Source organism: Trachurus japonicus, chromosome 18 (genome assembly GCF_045865225.1).
Source record: "Trachurus japonicus isolate A0001 chromosome 18, Traja_1.0".
NCBI lineage: Eukaryota > Metazoa > Chordata > Actinopteri > Carangiformes > Carangidae > Trachurus > Trachurus japonicus.
Window position 1 is genome coordinate 16,254,631 of NC_140924.1, and position 18,112 is coordinate 16,272,742.

Genomic DNA, 18,112 nt, shown 5'->3' on the forward strand with positions numbered 1-18,112 from the left:
CTAAATTGAGTTCATTCTTTTTTTTCTGCACTGTATTTTATTATTTCAAGAGTAAAGTTTACCATAATATATAAAAGTTAATTATTATTATTATTATTACACAGTCGTCTTCCCTCCATCCTTTTCCCCTCAGCAAAGCATTTAACCTCAGCAGAGGATGAGAGGTTAATATGTGTTTAATCTTATGGTTTTCTGCATGTATGTAAATATTTATAGGATAAACAAGGTTAAAAAAGCCGCTGAATTATAAACCTGCACATTGAAGTGGGGTAAAACATGGGTGGAGATTTCACTGGAGAAGAGACTGAATTAAGAAAACACATTCTCAGGCCCTGAGGCGCTGCAATTAAAAGTCAGGAGAAGCTCCATTTGACATTTCAAGGCCTAGAGTTTTTTATCACCCGAGACTTTAAAAACTACATTTTAATGGTTTGTCGACTTTTCTTTGCCGCGTCGAAGCTCCTTGTCAAAAAAAAACAAACTCACAGACAATCATTTAGGAATGGAAAATGACTTTTTATTTCTTCCAAAAAAAAGAGAGAGAGAAAACAAATCCCTAGAATAAACAAATATACTGCTGTAAAATAAAAGCCTGTGATTTTTGTCGACTGTAACATTTGTTTTGCCTTTCCATGCTTGATACAATCCATATATTTCTGCTTTAAATAAATAGAAAAAATGTACAAAGAGATTTGGAGGGGGTTGGATTGGGGTGGGGTGGGTTGTTGGGGTGGGGGGGAGACAGAGAAGAGAGAGGAACAGATTAAAAGGTGTATTCTGCTCAAAAAACATTTGGCATCATTGAGAATTCATGGCTGATCCTGATGTCGTCTGTCTTGTGTTTTAGCCCCGCCCCCACTGAGTAGTAATCATACCTATATACTGCAGTATGAACGCTAATATCTTTCAATGTTTCAGAAAAATAAAGAGTAAATGAAAAAATAATGCGGTTGCAGATAATGAGAGTATGTATTTAAGCTCTGTGTTGTGAGTGTGAATGTGTGTCTGTGTGTATCCATGTGTGTATCCGTGTGTGTGTGTGTGTGTGTGTGTGTTTCTCTATATACAGAATAGTGAGGCAGCAATCCGAGGTTTCTTACCAAAAAACACAGATGTAGAAAAAACAGAACGTGCACAAGAGATCTTTGATTTTCAACACACCGGCTCACTGACAAAACGAGGAGATTTTCTATCCGTTTAACAGCCTCGCTCTCTCTTTGTTTCGTTTTTTCTTTCATTTCTGTGGGCGTCTAGACTCGTCTGGGGTTTCTCGGCCCCCTTTTTGCAATTTGCACACAAAAAAAAAGGAGGGCTGCGACGCGCACGGCGACCCACAGATGGCGCCACAGCAGTGCAGAATCCATGAGGGGACTCTGCATCATCAGCCCCACTGAGGACTTTACAAAGTGTGCTGCAGGTTGAACAAGTGTGACATCTTTGGGAAGAGGTAACACAAACGTTTGGCGCTCCAGTATGTTTTTGCTACAGTGGACTCGTTTCATCGACGGAGACGCAACCACAACCACGTCTGCGATGAACCCCCTCGCTGTCACGGACGGTCAAGAGAGGCTGATCCATCTCGCTTTTTCACGCCTTTTTCAAAAAAGGGAAAGGGGCGCCTGACAGACGATTTTTAAAAACAGGGACAACAAGAGGAGAGAATTTATCATCATCTTCAACGTCGTCATCATTTATCACCATCACTGTCATATCATGCTTTTTCGGAAAAATCAAAACGGACAACAAACATCCACAACGATACAACCATGCTCTCACCGACCCCAGAAAGAATTAAAAAATAATAATAATAAAGGGAGGGATGGTTTCGCCAGAGGAGAGTCTCGGCCTCAGCGGACGACGACGACGTGTTTTAATATGACATCAAGGTTTATCAGTGTGTGTCCTTCTTTCCACCTGGACTCGTGCTACAACAATGCAGAGAGGCGGTAGCAGCTTTTTTGAAGTTGAGAGGAAAAACCTTCTAGCGGTAGCCACGAGGCTGCTCTGGTGCTAAAATCGCCCAGGTCAGAGGGCGACCCCAGAGAGAGAACAGTGGTTGAACTGGGAAATTCCCATTAACCCAGCCTTTAAATAAAAAATAAAAAAAAAAGAGAGAGAGAGTTGAGAATTCGAGGAAGGGAGTTGCCGAAGAAGGAGCCTGCATGCTCGGCCAAAAAACCCTCCCTGGATAACAAAATTACCTACATGATAAAGCTGTAATAATTACTGGCAGTTACATCAACGCTAAGGAGACGAGGAGACGAGCCAGTAACGTTTATGAGATCCGAAAAGGAAAACCACAGTAAGTCTCCTCCTCTACGCCCTCTTTGAAACCACTCAAGACACAAAAGACAAAGAAAAAAAAAACCTCATCGCAGCAGGCAGGACTGGATTTCCATGCAGAGAGATTCAAAAAGGAGTCTAGAAAACAGAACGAGACACAGGAAAGGAAAGAAAAGAAACCAGCTCGCAAGAAAAACTACAAAAGGAAAAAGAAAAGTAGAATCAGCTGGCAAGAAAACACCTGAAAAAAGTAACTCAGACACTGTTGTTCATACCGAAAACCAACCATATCTATCATCTACAAACATCAGAGAAATGAAAAGAAGAGTAGTAGTAGTAGGACCTGAAAGGATTCATCGTATTTAAGATCCAGAGTGATGACGATCCGATTGGGGATCGGTGCCACCAAAGTGCCGGGTTATCACAGCAGATTAGAGACAGTAAGACAGCTGGAGCAGGAAATAGAAGAAGAACCAGCATCAGAGCTTTATTTGGTGCCAAAGCAGAAGCCGAAATGTTAAAAGGTTGTTTTTTTTTAAATGTATTTTTAGGATGGAGAAGCTCCAAGTGTCAGAGGGAGTCGATGCCGACACCAGTTCAGTTTTAGGGCACGACAAACACAAGAAAGCAACTTCCTGTTCTGAGATATTTGGACAAGAAAAAACCAAAATACACTATTTGGAGCTGGAATTTTGCTTCTGCGGGATCTACGTAAGCAAACGAGCGTCATTCGGACACATTCAGATGTGTTCTCTTAACACTGTTATGGCTGGTAGCATTTGTCACATTTGGCAAAAAAAGTCTGGAAACAGAATTCAGTTTATGCCCCAGTGACCAAAGTGTAAACAAAACCAGTCGCTTGGTGAACCAGAATTCAGATTATTTGATGTTACAAAGGACGATGACAAGCTGGTGAATGAGAAAACTGGCCCTCGGCATGATGACATGTGGCAGTAATTTGCTCCCAACAGTGAAAAAGAAAAATAGATGAAACTTCCTGACAGGATATTGGATCAACCGATGAAACACTAGTTTGCAAAGATGTTTTTCCGCAGAAGCAGAATTCCAGTCGAACAGGGATTTGAACCGAAACACCTGAACTGGACAGGGATCGCTGGATCCCCATTTTGTTATGACTGAAAATAAAAAAAAGTACCCCTGATCATCAGCTTGTTGATTGGCAAACTGAGCAGACGAACTTTTCCAGCTGCTGCTGAAATCTGCTAGCATTTAGCCAGAGCTCGTTTTCCAAACACGTTGGTTGGACTTTATACATGTACTGTACTGAGGTCTAGAAAAGCACCGGAAGTCTCTGCTACAGCCAACGAAGCCTCCGTCCATTCGCCGCCACAAAAGACCTGGATATCCGAGCGCGTGACATTCACTGCTGAGGTCCAACAGTCCAATCAGAAAACGGTTTGTGGGCTGCTGACATCATCATAACGAGAGGCAAAAGATGGCCGACTGTCGTCGAGACGGTGAGAGGAAAAAGAAAAGAGGCTGCGGCGCTGAGAGCGAGAAGGAGAGAGAGAGAGAGCGCACTTAAAAGCGAGAAAGAAGCGAACCACGAAGCCCGAGCCTCCGAAAGGTTTCATCTACAGCTAAAAGACAGAGACACCGAGAGAGATAATAGAGCTATAGTCAGAGGAGCGGAGGCGGGAAACCATTTCCTACGGCGGGAGGTCGTCTACAGGTGTCAAGGAGGAGGATACTATGAGGAGAAGCTAAGCTAACACAAGACCGCGACAAGAAGTGTCTAAGAGCAATATCTATCCAACAGCGACAGTGATGGGTGAGCGCAGACGATCTAGACACAAACTGGTTATTATTACTATTATTCTTTTTTTTCTCTTTTTCTTTTTTTTGTTTACATATCTACACATATCAAACAGTGACAAAGCAGGCTAAAAAAGCATCCTAGAGATAGACCAACTAGACAGAGTTCAGAGACTGAAGCGAGATTCTAGAGATTTCACAGCAGAGTGGATGATGAGTGCGATACGACTGGACTATCACTGATGGGTTTTTTTGGGATGTAGACGCTGGACCAGGACCAGGACCAGGACCGGGACCGGGACTGAGGATCATGGGACTAATAAAACAGGTTTCAAGTTCATTCATCAGAATGGCAGGAAAATAACTTTGAGTTATCTGCCAACGTGGCCGGTTTAGATTAAAAAAACAAAACAAAACAAAAAAAAACAGATTAGACAAAGTTGTTGTTGTAAAACCCCGAACTATCTTTTACAAACTTCAAATCTCTTTTACCCCCCAATGCCAGAAAAACTGGCAACAGCGCCACGGCGGCAGGATAGTCACTTCAGTGCAAAATTTTTGCATGTGCATTTTGCAACAAAATTTGATTTTTTTTTTACAAAAACAAAGCAAAACAAAAGAGCTCATCTTGCGTCAAACTCGCTGGCTCAAATTTTGGCTCGAAATCTGACACAATTTTGATCCTCAGGAATAGAAATAGCCCTCAATGGGAAAAACACACACGTAAATGTGTTACGCATACACGTGAACGCACAATAAAATGCATTACGCACAAATACACCCGACATTTAAATAAATCTCATGGTGACGGAAGCTTTGGCTGAAAAAAATGGCCGTGACATCTTAATCCCCCCCCTCCCCCACACCCTACAAAAAAAACTTCCGGGAACCGCGGAGCGAGGGCGACGCCGCGCGTTCAGTGTCGTTTGCCTCTAAAAAGACTCACTCACTTTGATTCAGTGCAATTTAAAGTGAACTCGGTTTTGATTCAGTAACATTTCACTCGCTCACTCACTCAGTGCTGCTGTCGTCAATCATTGGCACATATAGTAGTAACGTGGATCCGCCAACAGGGAGTACGTTAGGCTAACGTAGAAAAAAAAAAAAAAGCTCTTGAGGGTTTGAATCTGCTCCGTGAGCTGATGAGGACGAGACGAGCAGAAACACACAGGTCATCGAGGTGCTAGCCGCTAGCTAGCCGGCGAATGGTGCTAATAAACACGCGTTAGCATGACAGAAGGAGAAATTTCTCCACTTGTAACTGCAAAAAAAGCTCATTTAAAATCCCACTTAACTTAAAATGGTGACATTTAGATTTGTTCAAGGTCAGTTTGACATAAACTTCGAATCACAAATTTGTGCTATTGATAGCTAGCAACCTGTCTTTAGGTTACTGAGCCAAAATGGAGGATACATTTTAGCTAAATAACAATTATTTATATTTTATTAATGTTTCAGAAAACATTTTTAGGGCAAAACACAATCAAGTGATTAAATTATGTTAAATCCCAATGACAAAACGCCGGGCGAAGGTGAACAACACGCTACAACATGCTACAGTGTTAGCGGTTGAGCGAGTCGTCACCTCTGACCCTCCTCTCTCCGTGTGTGTCTGCAGCTTTAGGAAAAAAAAACAAAAACAAGGAAAACAATGCAGAATGAGAAACAGTAAAAACCCATAAACGACAAAATGCTATTAAGTAATGGTTCAAACAAATCTCTGTACAAGCCCCCACTGGTGACGTTCAGGAGAGGCTGCAGGAGAAAAATACAAAGGTAACGTTTCCCACCGGTGGCGGGAAAAATGACAGGAAACACACTGGAGAAGATTCGCCTCTTTACAAAGAAAAAAAAATCTCTCGCTGCTGATTGGACAGTTGTGGACAGAGAACGAGGGAGGGGACGGAGAGGAGGTCGGTCGTCAAGGTTTCGTCTGAACCAACTGCTGCACACACACACACACACACTCACTCAAACACACACACACACACACACACTCTTGCACTAAACAAACTCTCCTGAGTGCTCCCAAGTCGCCGTTGCAGGCGGACGGCAGCCCGGAGAAGACAAAATAGCACCAGTATGAAATAAAGCTAATTCTGCAGCAGAGACTCTCATCACGCCAGTCGAGACTTTTTTTTTTTTTTTTTTTTACCGTCTGACTGAAAACCAGAGGTAGGACGTCCTCGATCCGCTCGTCTCCACTCCGCCCGTCTTTTTTACGTCTTTCGCTCTCATCCGTGTTCCCTCTCCTGAATCATCACTCCATCGATAGGATTTTGAAAAACACAAATCAGGACGATTTTAACAAAAAGAGGCTGCGCGCTCACACAAACAAACACACACACACTCATATATTCACGCACACACACACATGCAAGGAGTTGTTTCAGACAAAGACCAGCGAGGACGACAAGATCCCTCCGTCCCTCCGTCCTCTGTTCGGTCGTCTCCTCCTCTTCTTTCTCCAACTTGTTTTTTTTTTTTGGTGTTGGTCGGTCATCTTGTCGTCTGTCTGTCTGTCTGTCTCTTAGTCATTTCAGCTCGATCAAATCATTCCTCCGTCCATCTCTTCGTTCCTCTCGTGTGTTTTCTTCTGCTGTTTGTTTGTTTGTCGCTTTTGGCACTCTGCTTCCCCCCCCGACTGGATTACATAAACTGCATCTGAGAAGAAAAAAAGAGAGAGAGAAGATGTTTGATTGGACTTCAGCAGCAAGTGATCACATATTTCAACTTTACATTACGTTTTTATACACTGTTAAAGGGACAGTTCAACATTTTGGCAAATTGGCCCATTGCCATAATCCCTATAGTTTGAGGAGTAGATTATTTCCTTTATTATCATAGCGTGGTGAATGTGCAGGTCACAACTTGTCCACCAGAGCGTTTTGGAGTTGTTGGATTGTGTATTTAATGAGTTTGATGAGGGAAACCAAGTAATCCCATTAGCCTCCGTAGCGTAGCTCTGAGCAGCTCGCGGCTCTACTCCGCCGTTCTAAAAATAGCTTGCACCGACAATTAAAGGTAACAAACCTACTGCTAAAACTATAGGGATTATAGCAATGGGCCAATTTGCCAAAATGTTGAACTATCCCTTTAAGCTGATTTGCTGATTTGCCATACAAATAAAATTAATATTATATTATTAAAGCAACTGGATGGATGGAGCACAAGGTAAATGATAGAAAATATTTTGCACCAGCAGCACAGTTCTTCATAAACAGCTAGCATTAGCCATTGTGAAGCTAAATGTAAAGTTCAATTTCCTCATTTAAAAACATGTTTAAAACCTAAAAAAAAACATGCAAATTAGGTATGAAGAAGAGTAATACTGACTTGTGTAAGATGAAGCTGAATGTTTGTTCTGAAGACCTATGGTGTAACTTAGACCATGTAGTTTATGAATTGTCTTGTTGAAGATGATTAGCTTCATCCCTCATTGTATTTTGTTTATATTGGAAGTAAATCTCATTTGTTGGAGGGGGGGGATTAAATGCTAATTGAATAAACTAAACTAAACCGAAACATACTGGAGCAGTCACAGTGGAAAAAAGATCAGGGAGGGTTAAACACAAGAAAACCCTGTGATTTATTCTTCCTCATAACGAACATGATCGCACTGGGTGCAGCTAATAATGCCACAGCTGTAGTACGATTCAATAACGTTCGGAAAAAACCCTAATAAAGACACTTTATTGCCGTCGTCGGCCATTAAGACGTTATCAGGGGCTGTAACTTGCTTCAACTGATGATGTAACATCGCTGAGTTATTGTCGAAGGAAAACAAACAAACAGAGGAGTAGTTTAACCTCTGATAATCATCTGTAGGTTTATTATATCGTATTATACGGTGGTATAACGGTTTATTTGTGTAGCGACGTGAGCGCTGAGCGTCACCTGGGCTCCGGGCATGGGCGCGAAGGGGTTGGTGGGTCTGAGAACAGGCTGGTTGTACATCATTGGCTGAGGAGCCATCACTGGTACCCCGCCCATCTGACCCATCTGGGGAGGGACCTGGAGAGAAATGCAAAACAGAAGGATTAAAAACAGGAGGAGATAACAAGAGCAAAAAGGTTGTGAAAGTCAGAAACAGGTTGAAACAGAGGGAGGATGATGGGAAACAGTCTGAGGAGAGAGAGGAGCTGCTTTAACCACAGTGTGAGTAGAATATATTAATATTCATCCAGTGACACTGTAATTAACATCCAGACAGTTTCACACGCAGACACACACACACACACACACACACACACAGCAGTATCTCAGTCTTTGTTTCACAGTCACTTTAAGTTAAATAAAACACAGTCACAGTTTGTTTGGCTTGTTATTATTATTCTAAATGAGGCAGAACAATTACAATCACACTGCTCTGTCGTTATCTGTCTGAATTAGCCGAATTAATTAATTTCTTTTTTTTTTTTGTCTTTGTGTCACTGTGTCTGCATCAGTCCTACTTCCTGATGGAGGAAGGCGGCTGAGGGCGGAGCCTGTTTGAATACACACAGACCGCAAGGAGCGGGTGGGTGGGTGAGGTATTTAGTTTTAACGTTTTATTTTGTTTCCTGTGATTTTTTGAGTAGATATTTGTTCGTATAACTATTACTTGTTCTTACTCAGCTGTATTTTTTGGACGTGTTTTGGGTGAAATAAAAACCCTTATTCTAAAAAGTCAACTTTATTACAAATTGTTGAACTGCAACTGTTATGTTTTTATATTCAACTGTTTTCTTTCTTAATCATTTCATATAAATTATTGTTATAATAACAACAAGCTATAATCATAAGTTAAGCTTTATTAAATACTTTACTGCTCATTTATAGTAATATACCAATTATAAACAAGCTTTTTTGGGATGTCAGTGGTTCAGTAGCTCATATGAACTGTCAGTAAACTACAGTATTAAAAAAAAGTTAATTTAAAGAACTTAACTCACAAGTAGTAAGTACCTGAATAAATGATGAACTAATAAGTGTTTAGAAAACATATCTTACCATTAGTACATGTATAAATCATTGTCTGTATAATTGCTGCATAAATGCATAAATTACTAAGTATGAAAATACAATAATTCAACACATTATAGATGAGCTTTTTAATGCAAAGTTACAGTTGTTTTAATAAGTAACTTAGTAATTGGTATCAGTGTAGGCTGAATGCTTTATAAAATGATGAATTAAGTATCTAATAATGTTTCATTTATGCTCAGTACTGCTCTGTGTTTGGGACAAAACAGGAAGTTTGAAGGACACTAGGGACACTTTAATGAGCCAAATAATTGTCTCAGTGTGTGTTTTGTGTGTATTTTTTGTGTGTTTTCATATCACTCACCATTCCATACACAGGCACTTGCGGTGTGGTCATGGGGAAAGCCATGGGAGCTGGAGCCTGGAGGAGAAATAAAAAAAACAACACACAGGTTGAGTCTCTTTAAGCTGTGAGCGACATCGTCCCATCCGTCCCCATTAGAAAGTGTCTCGGTGAACTACAAAACGCACGTCGCCGTCTACTGTACACGCCTACGTCTACTACACTTAATGCTGATAAAGTGTGTGCGTGCGTCAGGAGCACTGGCACAACAACAACGCAGCGTGCAGCAGAGGTACTTAGCAGGAATCCCTCTGGGAGCGATCATTACCAGCGCTTTAAAAGGGAGGGGGAGAAGGGAGGGGGGGGTTCAATAGGACAGCGTTTAGCCCTGCCCTCCTCACTTCACAAATCAAATCCGCTAAGGCTCAATGAGCCTCAAATTCGACGTGACGGGCAATTTGCAGCCGTCGTTTACGACCCCGACGCCGCATCTGCATCAAAAGGCGGCGATTTTCTTTTCCTGACAAATTGGTAATTAATGGGAGCGAGCGTCCACCGGCGTCTCCTGGAAGGAGGGTCGGCTTTTTATTTTATTTTTTATTATTTTTTTAAAGAGATGCAGTGTAGCAATATACACACACACACACAAAGAGACACACAGACACACAGAGCAGTATTAATATTAACAGATGTAAGGCCAGGTATCTACCGCCTGCAGTGATTTCACAGTTTGTAGAGTTTCAGAGAACATATCTTCTCTCAAACCAAACTAATAAGGATCCCTCTCTCTTTTTCTCCAGTTGGGGGATACCTGCGAGCACCTGAACACGAGCCAAGATAAACCTGTGGGATTCTTCATCGTTTTCTTTTTTCATTTATTTCTTTTATCTCCCTTCTCTCTTTCTCTCACACATAAAGATGAGTTTGAGGAGTTGACGCTGCTCTGCTGGCTCACCCCGGAAGTCGCCGGCTCCCACTGTTCCCACAAAGCCATTAAGAAACAGCTTGCGGAAAAACCAACGCCGCTGCCTTCACAGACCTAATCCATCACCGTAAATGAGACGACTGTGGCAGTTTTTCTTAACATGACTTTATAATCGAACTGCTGCAACACGTGACTTGTGAATATAACTGTACTTCCATTCTGCTGGAAAGTGCGGTAATTAGCCGCGCGGTGAAATCATACATTACCGTCGCAGTCGAAGGTAAAATGATGGATTACATTTAATCAAGGCGATAAAATGAGCTCGTGAAATTTAAGCTTTTCCTGGGTAAAAAAGAAAAAAAACATAAAACTGCACTTGCGTCCCTGTGTAACTGCTACTTACTGTATGCAACAACAGCTTAATCAATTCTCTGAACAAAAGAGTTTAGTCTCAACTGCTCCATTCGTCTTTTACTCAAACTGCTCGTTAGCTTTATTTCATTTCATAGAAACGCAATTTGAAACCACTATTTTCTCTTGACTATTTGGTTTGTTTACATTTACATTTATTTGGGATATTTCATGATGCCATAAAAAGTTGTTAATTAGCATTTGGTTGTTGCAGTGTTACTGTACCATGGAGATTATTGTGATACTGGAGAAAAACTCTGGCTCTAAAAGAAGAGCAAATCTGGTTTTAGTCTTTACACTTTATTTTCAATGAATACTGGAGATGATATGTATAATGTCTTTGTTTAGCTTCTCCTACTGTACATAAATTGTCAATTTTCTTTCTTATTGCTTCATAATGTTGAAGAAACGAGCTGTTTTGATGCAAATTAATTAGTTGACAGCAGTTTCAGACGAAGATACAAAGATAATTTAGTATAAATAAGATGCTTTTACTCTCTTTTACTTACTTTCATTGGGATAAACTGAAACTCTTATTGTGAAAACCATTAAAGGTTCATTAAAAACAGACCGAGAGACAGAAAAAGATCTGAAGTGGTCGATATGATTGATCGGGTATTGGCCTTCAGGGAGCCAGAGTTGATCAGAAGCATTGATCGGTGTGATCCGTTTCAGACAAACACCTTTAAAATGTATCCGTCACGTGTGTTGGCGCTGCATCGCCAGTTTAAAGGTTTTTTACTCTTCAATATCCTAATTACAGATCTGACTCGACTTGGCCGTCCTCTGAGCTTCACTCAGACAAACATCTGTCTCCGAGTTCACCTCGTCTGCACCGAATCATTTTCTTTTTATTCTTTTTTTCTTTTTTTAAGAATGACAAGATGATGCCTGAGAGAAAAACAAGAGCAGGTGAGACGGGGCGTTAATGCGCCGCTTCACCTTCCCTGTCAGCGTTTCCGTCCATCTGTCTTTCAGCCGGAGCCGTCAAACCTTTAACGTGTCGTGTTTCAACATTTATCTGTTTGTCTGCATCCGTCTTTTAATGCTCTGCCTCTCCTGCTGTTTCTCTCTCTCTCTCTCCCTCTCTCCAGCGTGTTTCCTTGTCGGCTTGTCTTTCTATATTTTCATTTTTCAAAATCTGTCTTTTTTTCTCCCCTCGCAGCTCTTTAATCTGCAAGTTTTTAGTGATTCACAGTTGAACTTTTGCTATTCCCTCTGCCACCTGCTTCTAAAGGGGCGGCTTCTCTTTCTTCTCGGCGAGGGAGCAGACGTCTGACCTCGGACGACCCCGCCCGGTTGAAGCGAGGGGTTAAATAAGTGAAAGGCTTTTGGCCGTTTCAAGTATCAAGCGGGAGCAGACGCGGCTCGCTGCATCCCCCCCCCCTGCCAGGATCTCAAGACGCTGCTTGTTGCTTATCATGCGCGATGTGTGACAGCCTATTTATTCTCTGCTACCTGTGATGTCTTATACATTACTGCCACATAGCGCCATGACTTATTCATCGAGCCGTGGCTCACGGAGGTTACGTTTGCTATTTTTTGAGACACATGTACATTGAAAGGAGTAAAATAACACAATAGATTTTCCGTCTCGGGAACAATAATGAGAAGTTCTATTAATATTTTCTGTCTGTAAGCAAAAAAAACAAGAGATTAATTTAGTCAAAGCTGATGCATTTTTCTCTGTTTGCTTGTTTTGTATGTTTGTATGATTCAGTTCACTGCTGACCACACAAACACACAGTATACTGTAGGAGGGGGGAGACATTAGTTTGTTTTGCATTGTGCTGTTGATTTAATCCCTAAAGGCAATTTCGGTTTCTTGCGTTGCCCTTGTCAGTGAGTCAAAGATGAAGCCAACCAGCCAATATCACATATACACAAATATACTGCATATATTTATAGGGAATTAAACAGGAGCTGAGCTTTGGTTTAGCGCAGTGAGGCTTTGGTAACACTTTATAACATAATTTATTAACCGTTCTTCCGACAATGATGCTAATTAGTGTGTAATTTATAAACAGTTCTAAACATGTAACTCTGGACTATTCTATTATTAAACATCCATTAACACACTAACTACACTTTACTACTCGTATGTATACGTATGTGCAAGATAAACTGGTTTGTAATTGATATAAAACCTTTATTAGGTGTGAAAATACAAATAGTAAAAACATTATACATTGACGTTTAAGTCCATAGTTTGTGAATTAAATCTAATGTTTAATAGTGTCTAGTTTTCTCTGGTTCTTATGCATTTGCTTTTACCCTGTTTAGTCTGTCAGCACATGTTGCTGCTGGGTTACTACTAAGGCTGCTGATGTTTTGAATTTTTTTTTTTGATACTGTCAACAAATCCCATAAGAAGCAGTGCATATTTGTGACACCAGGAAGGTGCAGGTTGGATAAAGTGAAAATGTCGAATGTCAGGTTTTGTCTACAGAGACAATATTGTTGGATAATACTAAATCTGATGAACACCTGTGCTTCTTCTTATATAATTTAACAACCGAGAAGAAAAACTTGGATCATTTACAGGCGTCAACATCAGGTGGATTTTTAATAAACAAATGCCATCGAACACAACGACACAATGTGACGTGTCCTCAGCAGCAGATCCACTTTAATGACGAGTTTGAGCAGACGGGACAGAGACTGAAACTCATCTGCTCCGTTTGTGTTGCCGTCAGCCTGATATCTGCAGACAGCTGCTAGCTAGCGTTAGCTTCACAGCAGCAGCATCTCGTAGTCGGAGATAATCCCACTTCAACAAAACACAAACCCAGAGCTCAGGTCAGACTTTATCCACTTTTATGTTTTATCTCTAAATTCACTATGACACCACACAAGTGAGCTCAGCATCCAGACTCATGATGCTCCAGTGACCTGCAGCAGGTTTACTGTCACTGTCACCACTCTCCCAGCTTCAGAAACAGAAATAAACTTTAACTTAAATAAACTTTTGGTGCGGATTTGCTGAGAAAAAGCAAAAATTTATTTCTGGATTTTAGGAATCAAAACAGAAATCTATCAATCTGTTGGTTTAGATCAAGAGTTCCCAAACTTTATCATACCACGGTCTCCAAAACAGCATTAGCATCTGACAACAACTTCTTTCTATATTCTCTTATTTTTATTTATTTATTCTTATTCGTTATATGATAATAACTTACATTTGCAATAGTTTGAAAAATTACTTGTCAAAAGTTTGACCACTTTTTTTTGGCACTAGATACTGTAGCTGGATGCTAGCAAGCTACTTCAGACGCAGAGCAGTTTGGTGATTTAATTGAAAATTAATCAAAACTCAACTGCACTGTTGTGTTTGTGAGTGTATAAAAAAATATATAGAATTTTAAAAAATCACTACACTTAAATAGATGAGCATATTTACAGTAGAAACCTTATGAAACTGAAAACTAAATGTTTTGACTGCAGACAATAGAAAGACAAAGACAACAAATAAGATTTAAATTCGATATGAAATATGTTTTATCATCTCATCTTCCTTCCCAGTTTGCTTTAAAAGAAAACGCCGATTTAGATAAACGAGAAGCAAATAGGCCGAGACTGATCCTTTGAACGGAGTCTGGAGAAGAGAAAGGGAAAAAAAAAAAGCACCTCGTTCCAACTTCCTGGTATCAGTCAGTTTGCTTAGCGCTTACATAACTAGCACAGAGCATTAGCCTTTAGCACGGAGGTGAGAGGGTTATTTGAGGAACGTGGGCACGAAAGTGAAATCAACCTCTTGTCAAACTAGTTGTCTTCAAGGAAGGAAAAGGAGAAGGAGACGGTTGCAGAGGGAAAGAGACAGAGGGAAGGATGGAGAGAGAGAGGGAGGGATGTGTTGGAGGAACATAAGAGAAGTTAGAGCTTGTTAAGAGTTTTCTTACTAAACAGGGATAAGTACTTACATAACTAGTATAGAACATTCCATTCTGCATCAGGACGCAACAGGGAAAAAAGACAAAAGACAGAGAAAGAACAAGAGACAAGAGAGTAAAAGAGAGAGTCAAGGAAGACGAGGCGGAGGTGAAGAAAAACAGAAAAGGATTTCAGAAGGAATATGTGAGAAAACGTGAAGACAGGAAGGGAAAGAGAGACAGAGAGAGAAGGCAGCGTAGGCAAAAACCGACAGAAACAAGGAGAGGAAACAAAATAAGGAGGAGAAAAAACAAACGAGGGGTCACAACAGGGACGTGCACATGTCAGAGGCAGAGCAGAGCGGTGAGAAAAACAGGACAGAGGCAGATGACGATGCAAAACAACGAGTGGCGATAAAAGCAACAACAGAACAGGAGCGAAGGAGAAGAAAGGGAAGGAAGACGAGTGGATGACGGTGCAAAACAGATGGGAGGGAAAAGGCACGAAGTGGACGAGCGGGACAGGAAGGAGAGATTAGAGAGGGGGAGGAGGTGAGGTGAGGGGGGGTGAGAGTGGGGGTGAGGGGGAGGAAGAAAGAAAGAGAGGATCAACAGGAGAGAGAGAGAGAAGAGGAAGATGATAGATATTGGGGAGAGGGAGAGAGAGAGAGAGAGAGGAAGCGAAGGGTTAGTGACAGTTTGTCCTCGTCAGCCAGAAACTGCAGCCCAGAGATCAGGAGGACAATCAGGAGCTGCCAAGATCAGCACACACACACACACACACGGAGCATGCACAGGCAGTTTTACACTGTACAACACACACATACAGACACACACACACAGACGTCCATCTACAAAGAGGACGCAGCGAACAATCACATGCACAAAGACGACAACACAGTAAAACCTTGTTTTTCTTCTTTAAGAAGGTGTCTGCAAGTTTTATTTGGATTATTACCATTAATAATAATAATAATAATAATAATAATAATGAAAATTCTTCAGTTTTTATCACAACTCAGAGTTTTCACCATCATTTCTATGTCCAGGGACTGACAGGTTTATGACAGGATGAGTGGTCAGGTGAGCAGGAAGATGATGAACAAGCAGTTTAAACCACTTCATCTGGAGGCAGAAACGAGCTCAATAGAAATGTTGGGAACAATTCCTCATTGGAAAAATGTGTGTATAACCAAAAGTATGACAACTCCTAATAGGGCAGAATTGCTTAGCTGTAAATTTTGATCATAAAAGTTACAGATAAAAGCCTCCACACACTCTCAGATCAGATATCTACCTAGATACGAGTTGCCAGCTAGCTGCAGGTGAAAGAGTTTGTAATGTGTCGTCTATGAACTCCTGAAGTTGTGTAACGTGGACTGTGCAGTGATCCTTTGAAATCGTTAATGTTTTTAAGTTTTGCCAACGCCACATAGCTAACTTTAGCACCAACATCTGTTAACTCAATATTGTGAGTTCATTCCTTCACTCACCAACAGCTGTCTGAGAGTTTTCCTTTTATTTCTACCACTTTTTTCTTCTTCTACAGAAGTTAGTGTGTAAACCAGCTACTGTAGCTTTGGCTCGTCTCGTTGCACGCCTAGGGTTCATATCGTTATAAATTTTAAATGCTACAATGGATGAAGGGTTAGCTCAGAGCTACGCTATGGAGGCTAATGGGATTTCTTGGTTTCCCACATCAATTATTATTACGATTATTATCTCATAGCGTGGTGAATGTGCAGGTCACAACAGTGTTTTGGAGTTGTTGGATTGTGTATTTGATGAGTTTGATGAGGGAAACCAAGAAATCCCATTAGCCTCCGTAGCGTAGCTCTGAGCAGCTCGTGGCTCTGCTCCGCCGTTCTAAAAATAGCTTGCACCGACAATTAAAGGTAACGAACATACTCCTAAAACTATAGGGATTATGGCAATGGGCCAATTTGCCAAAGTGTTGAACTATCCCTTTAAGGGTTTGTTTCCAACCTGTTTGGGCGCTCATGTTGAATCAATGGCCACAGGTTTATGACAAGAACTTTTTAATAAACCACAGCTATCTTGCACTTGCAGACACCTTTGAGGACAGACTTTCAGATTGTCCGTTTCTGTCTCCTTACCACGTGCTGTACAGGCATGGGCTGTGGGGCCACGGGCGCCGGGCCCCACTGTGTGGTCGACATGGTCTTATTCTGCCAGTTCTGGCCCCCCGTCAGCTTCTTCTCTCCAGGCTGGTTCCACTGCATCTCTGGCCTGGTAATGAAAGGACGAGCAGAGCGTTTTCTATTATTTCGCGTCCTCAACCTGAGGCCAACGTCCTCAAAACAGCAAAAACATCAGACTCTAGATTCTTGTTCTATGATTATTTTTTCTTATTTCTTATTTCCCACTGTGAAGAGGGTCATGAATTTTAAAAGAACAACAATATTGCTTCAGAAACATCGTCTTTAATGGGCTACAGAAACACTCTGTCATTGATTTCAGCACATAAAACCAATTAAACACTCACAGACTGTAGGTAGGATATCTGGCAGCAGTAGAAGGAGGTAGAAAAGGAAGTTGAATTTACTGTGCCATTTACATAGAGCCACCTGTCTGGCCTACAAACCCAAAGTACAAACTTACAGAGCGGTATCATCACAACTAGAAGACACTTACTTCTTGGCTGGGGTCCCACCAAACTGCAGATCTGAGGAGGGAGAGAAACACAGAGTTTAAAGAGGCAGGTGCATTCCATCTAACGTCGCATTTTAAATAGTTTGTAATATTTAAATGATTTTGAAAGTGACAAGAAAATGATCTTGGTTATATAAATGTTCTAGCTGTAGGGAAAAAATACAACTTTTCAGACACTGAGGCTGTTTGTGTCTCAGCTAGTCGAACACATGGATCTTGAGACTCACTGCCCACGAGGTTGGCCAGAGAGGAGTCGAGGTCGTTGGCTAGCAGCTTTCCTCCGTGATGGTGGATGGCCATTTGAGGAGGAGGAGGAGGAGGTGCAGTGTGTGTGGGAACTGTAGGCTTCAACAGGTCTCCTAGAGCATCGAAACCTGGCGGAGGAGAGGAACTCGTACATGTAAATAAGATGGGAAAAAAAAGAAACTTGGAAGAAGAAGTGAACAGATAGTGGTTAGTGTATCATACAGACACAGGCACAGGGAAGCAGCAGATTAAATATGCATTGAAATAACACGTTAATTATTGAACATTGGATAAGTCTTTTCTACGATCAGTGAAAAATCAAAGGTAGGAATTGAAAGTAGACAGTCTAGTCTCTCGGTGGTGGTTTATGTGGTGCACAAAAAGCTGTAGAAAAGTGTGAAAAGTATTGTTTCCAAAACAAACAAACCAGCAACAAGCTGCAAACTTTAGCCGGTTTAGTAGCCACAGTAGAAACCAAGCGACATATCTCCCAGGACTAGAAGTTTTCATTAGCTAAATAAGAAATACAAGTTACATTAAAAAAAAGCTTAATTTATCACACAGTGTTAGTATTTCCCCAAATCGGTCTGTTAGCGTGTTAGCATTTAGGCTAGTGCTAGC

The 18,112-nt window shown here is 41.2% G+C and overlaps 1 protein-coding gene across 9 annotated transcripts in view; it reads right to left on the reverse strand.

Moving 5' to 3' along the window:
- Positions 1 to 495: 495 nt before the first annotated feature.
- LOC146968955 (phosphatidylinositol-binding clathrin assembly protein) overlaps positions 496 to 18,112 on the reverse strand; it is a 93,622-nt gene continuing 76,005 nt past the window's right edge. For 6 of the 9 annotated variants that reach the window (XM_085806461.1, XM_085806459.1, XM_085806463.1 and 3 more), the window contains 7 exons: positions 17,473 to 17,619; positions 17,228 to 17,258; positions 16,690 to 16,822; positions 14,624 to 14,647; positions 9,389 to 9,445; positions 7,957 to 8,073; positions 496 to 6,723 (listed from right to left, as the gene is read on the reverse strand). In XM_085806461.1, coding sequence (XP_085662587.1) covers positions 6,709 to 6,723; positions 7,957 to 8,073; positions 9,389 to 9,445; positions 14,624 to 14,647; positions 16,690 to 16,822; positions 17,228 to 17,258; positions 17,473 to 17,619 — 524 coding nt within the window. In that variant the 3' untranslated portion in view covers positions 496 to 6,708. The remainder of the gene's footprint in view (positions 6,724 to 7,956; positions 8,074 to 9,388; positions 9,446 to 14,623; positions 14,648 to 16,689; positions 16,823 to 17,227; positions 17,259 to 17,472; positions 17,620 to 18,112) is intronic. The other 3 variants (XM_085806464.1, XM_085806460.1, XM_085806458.1) reach the window with 1 other exon arrangement.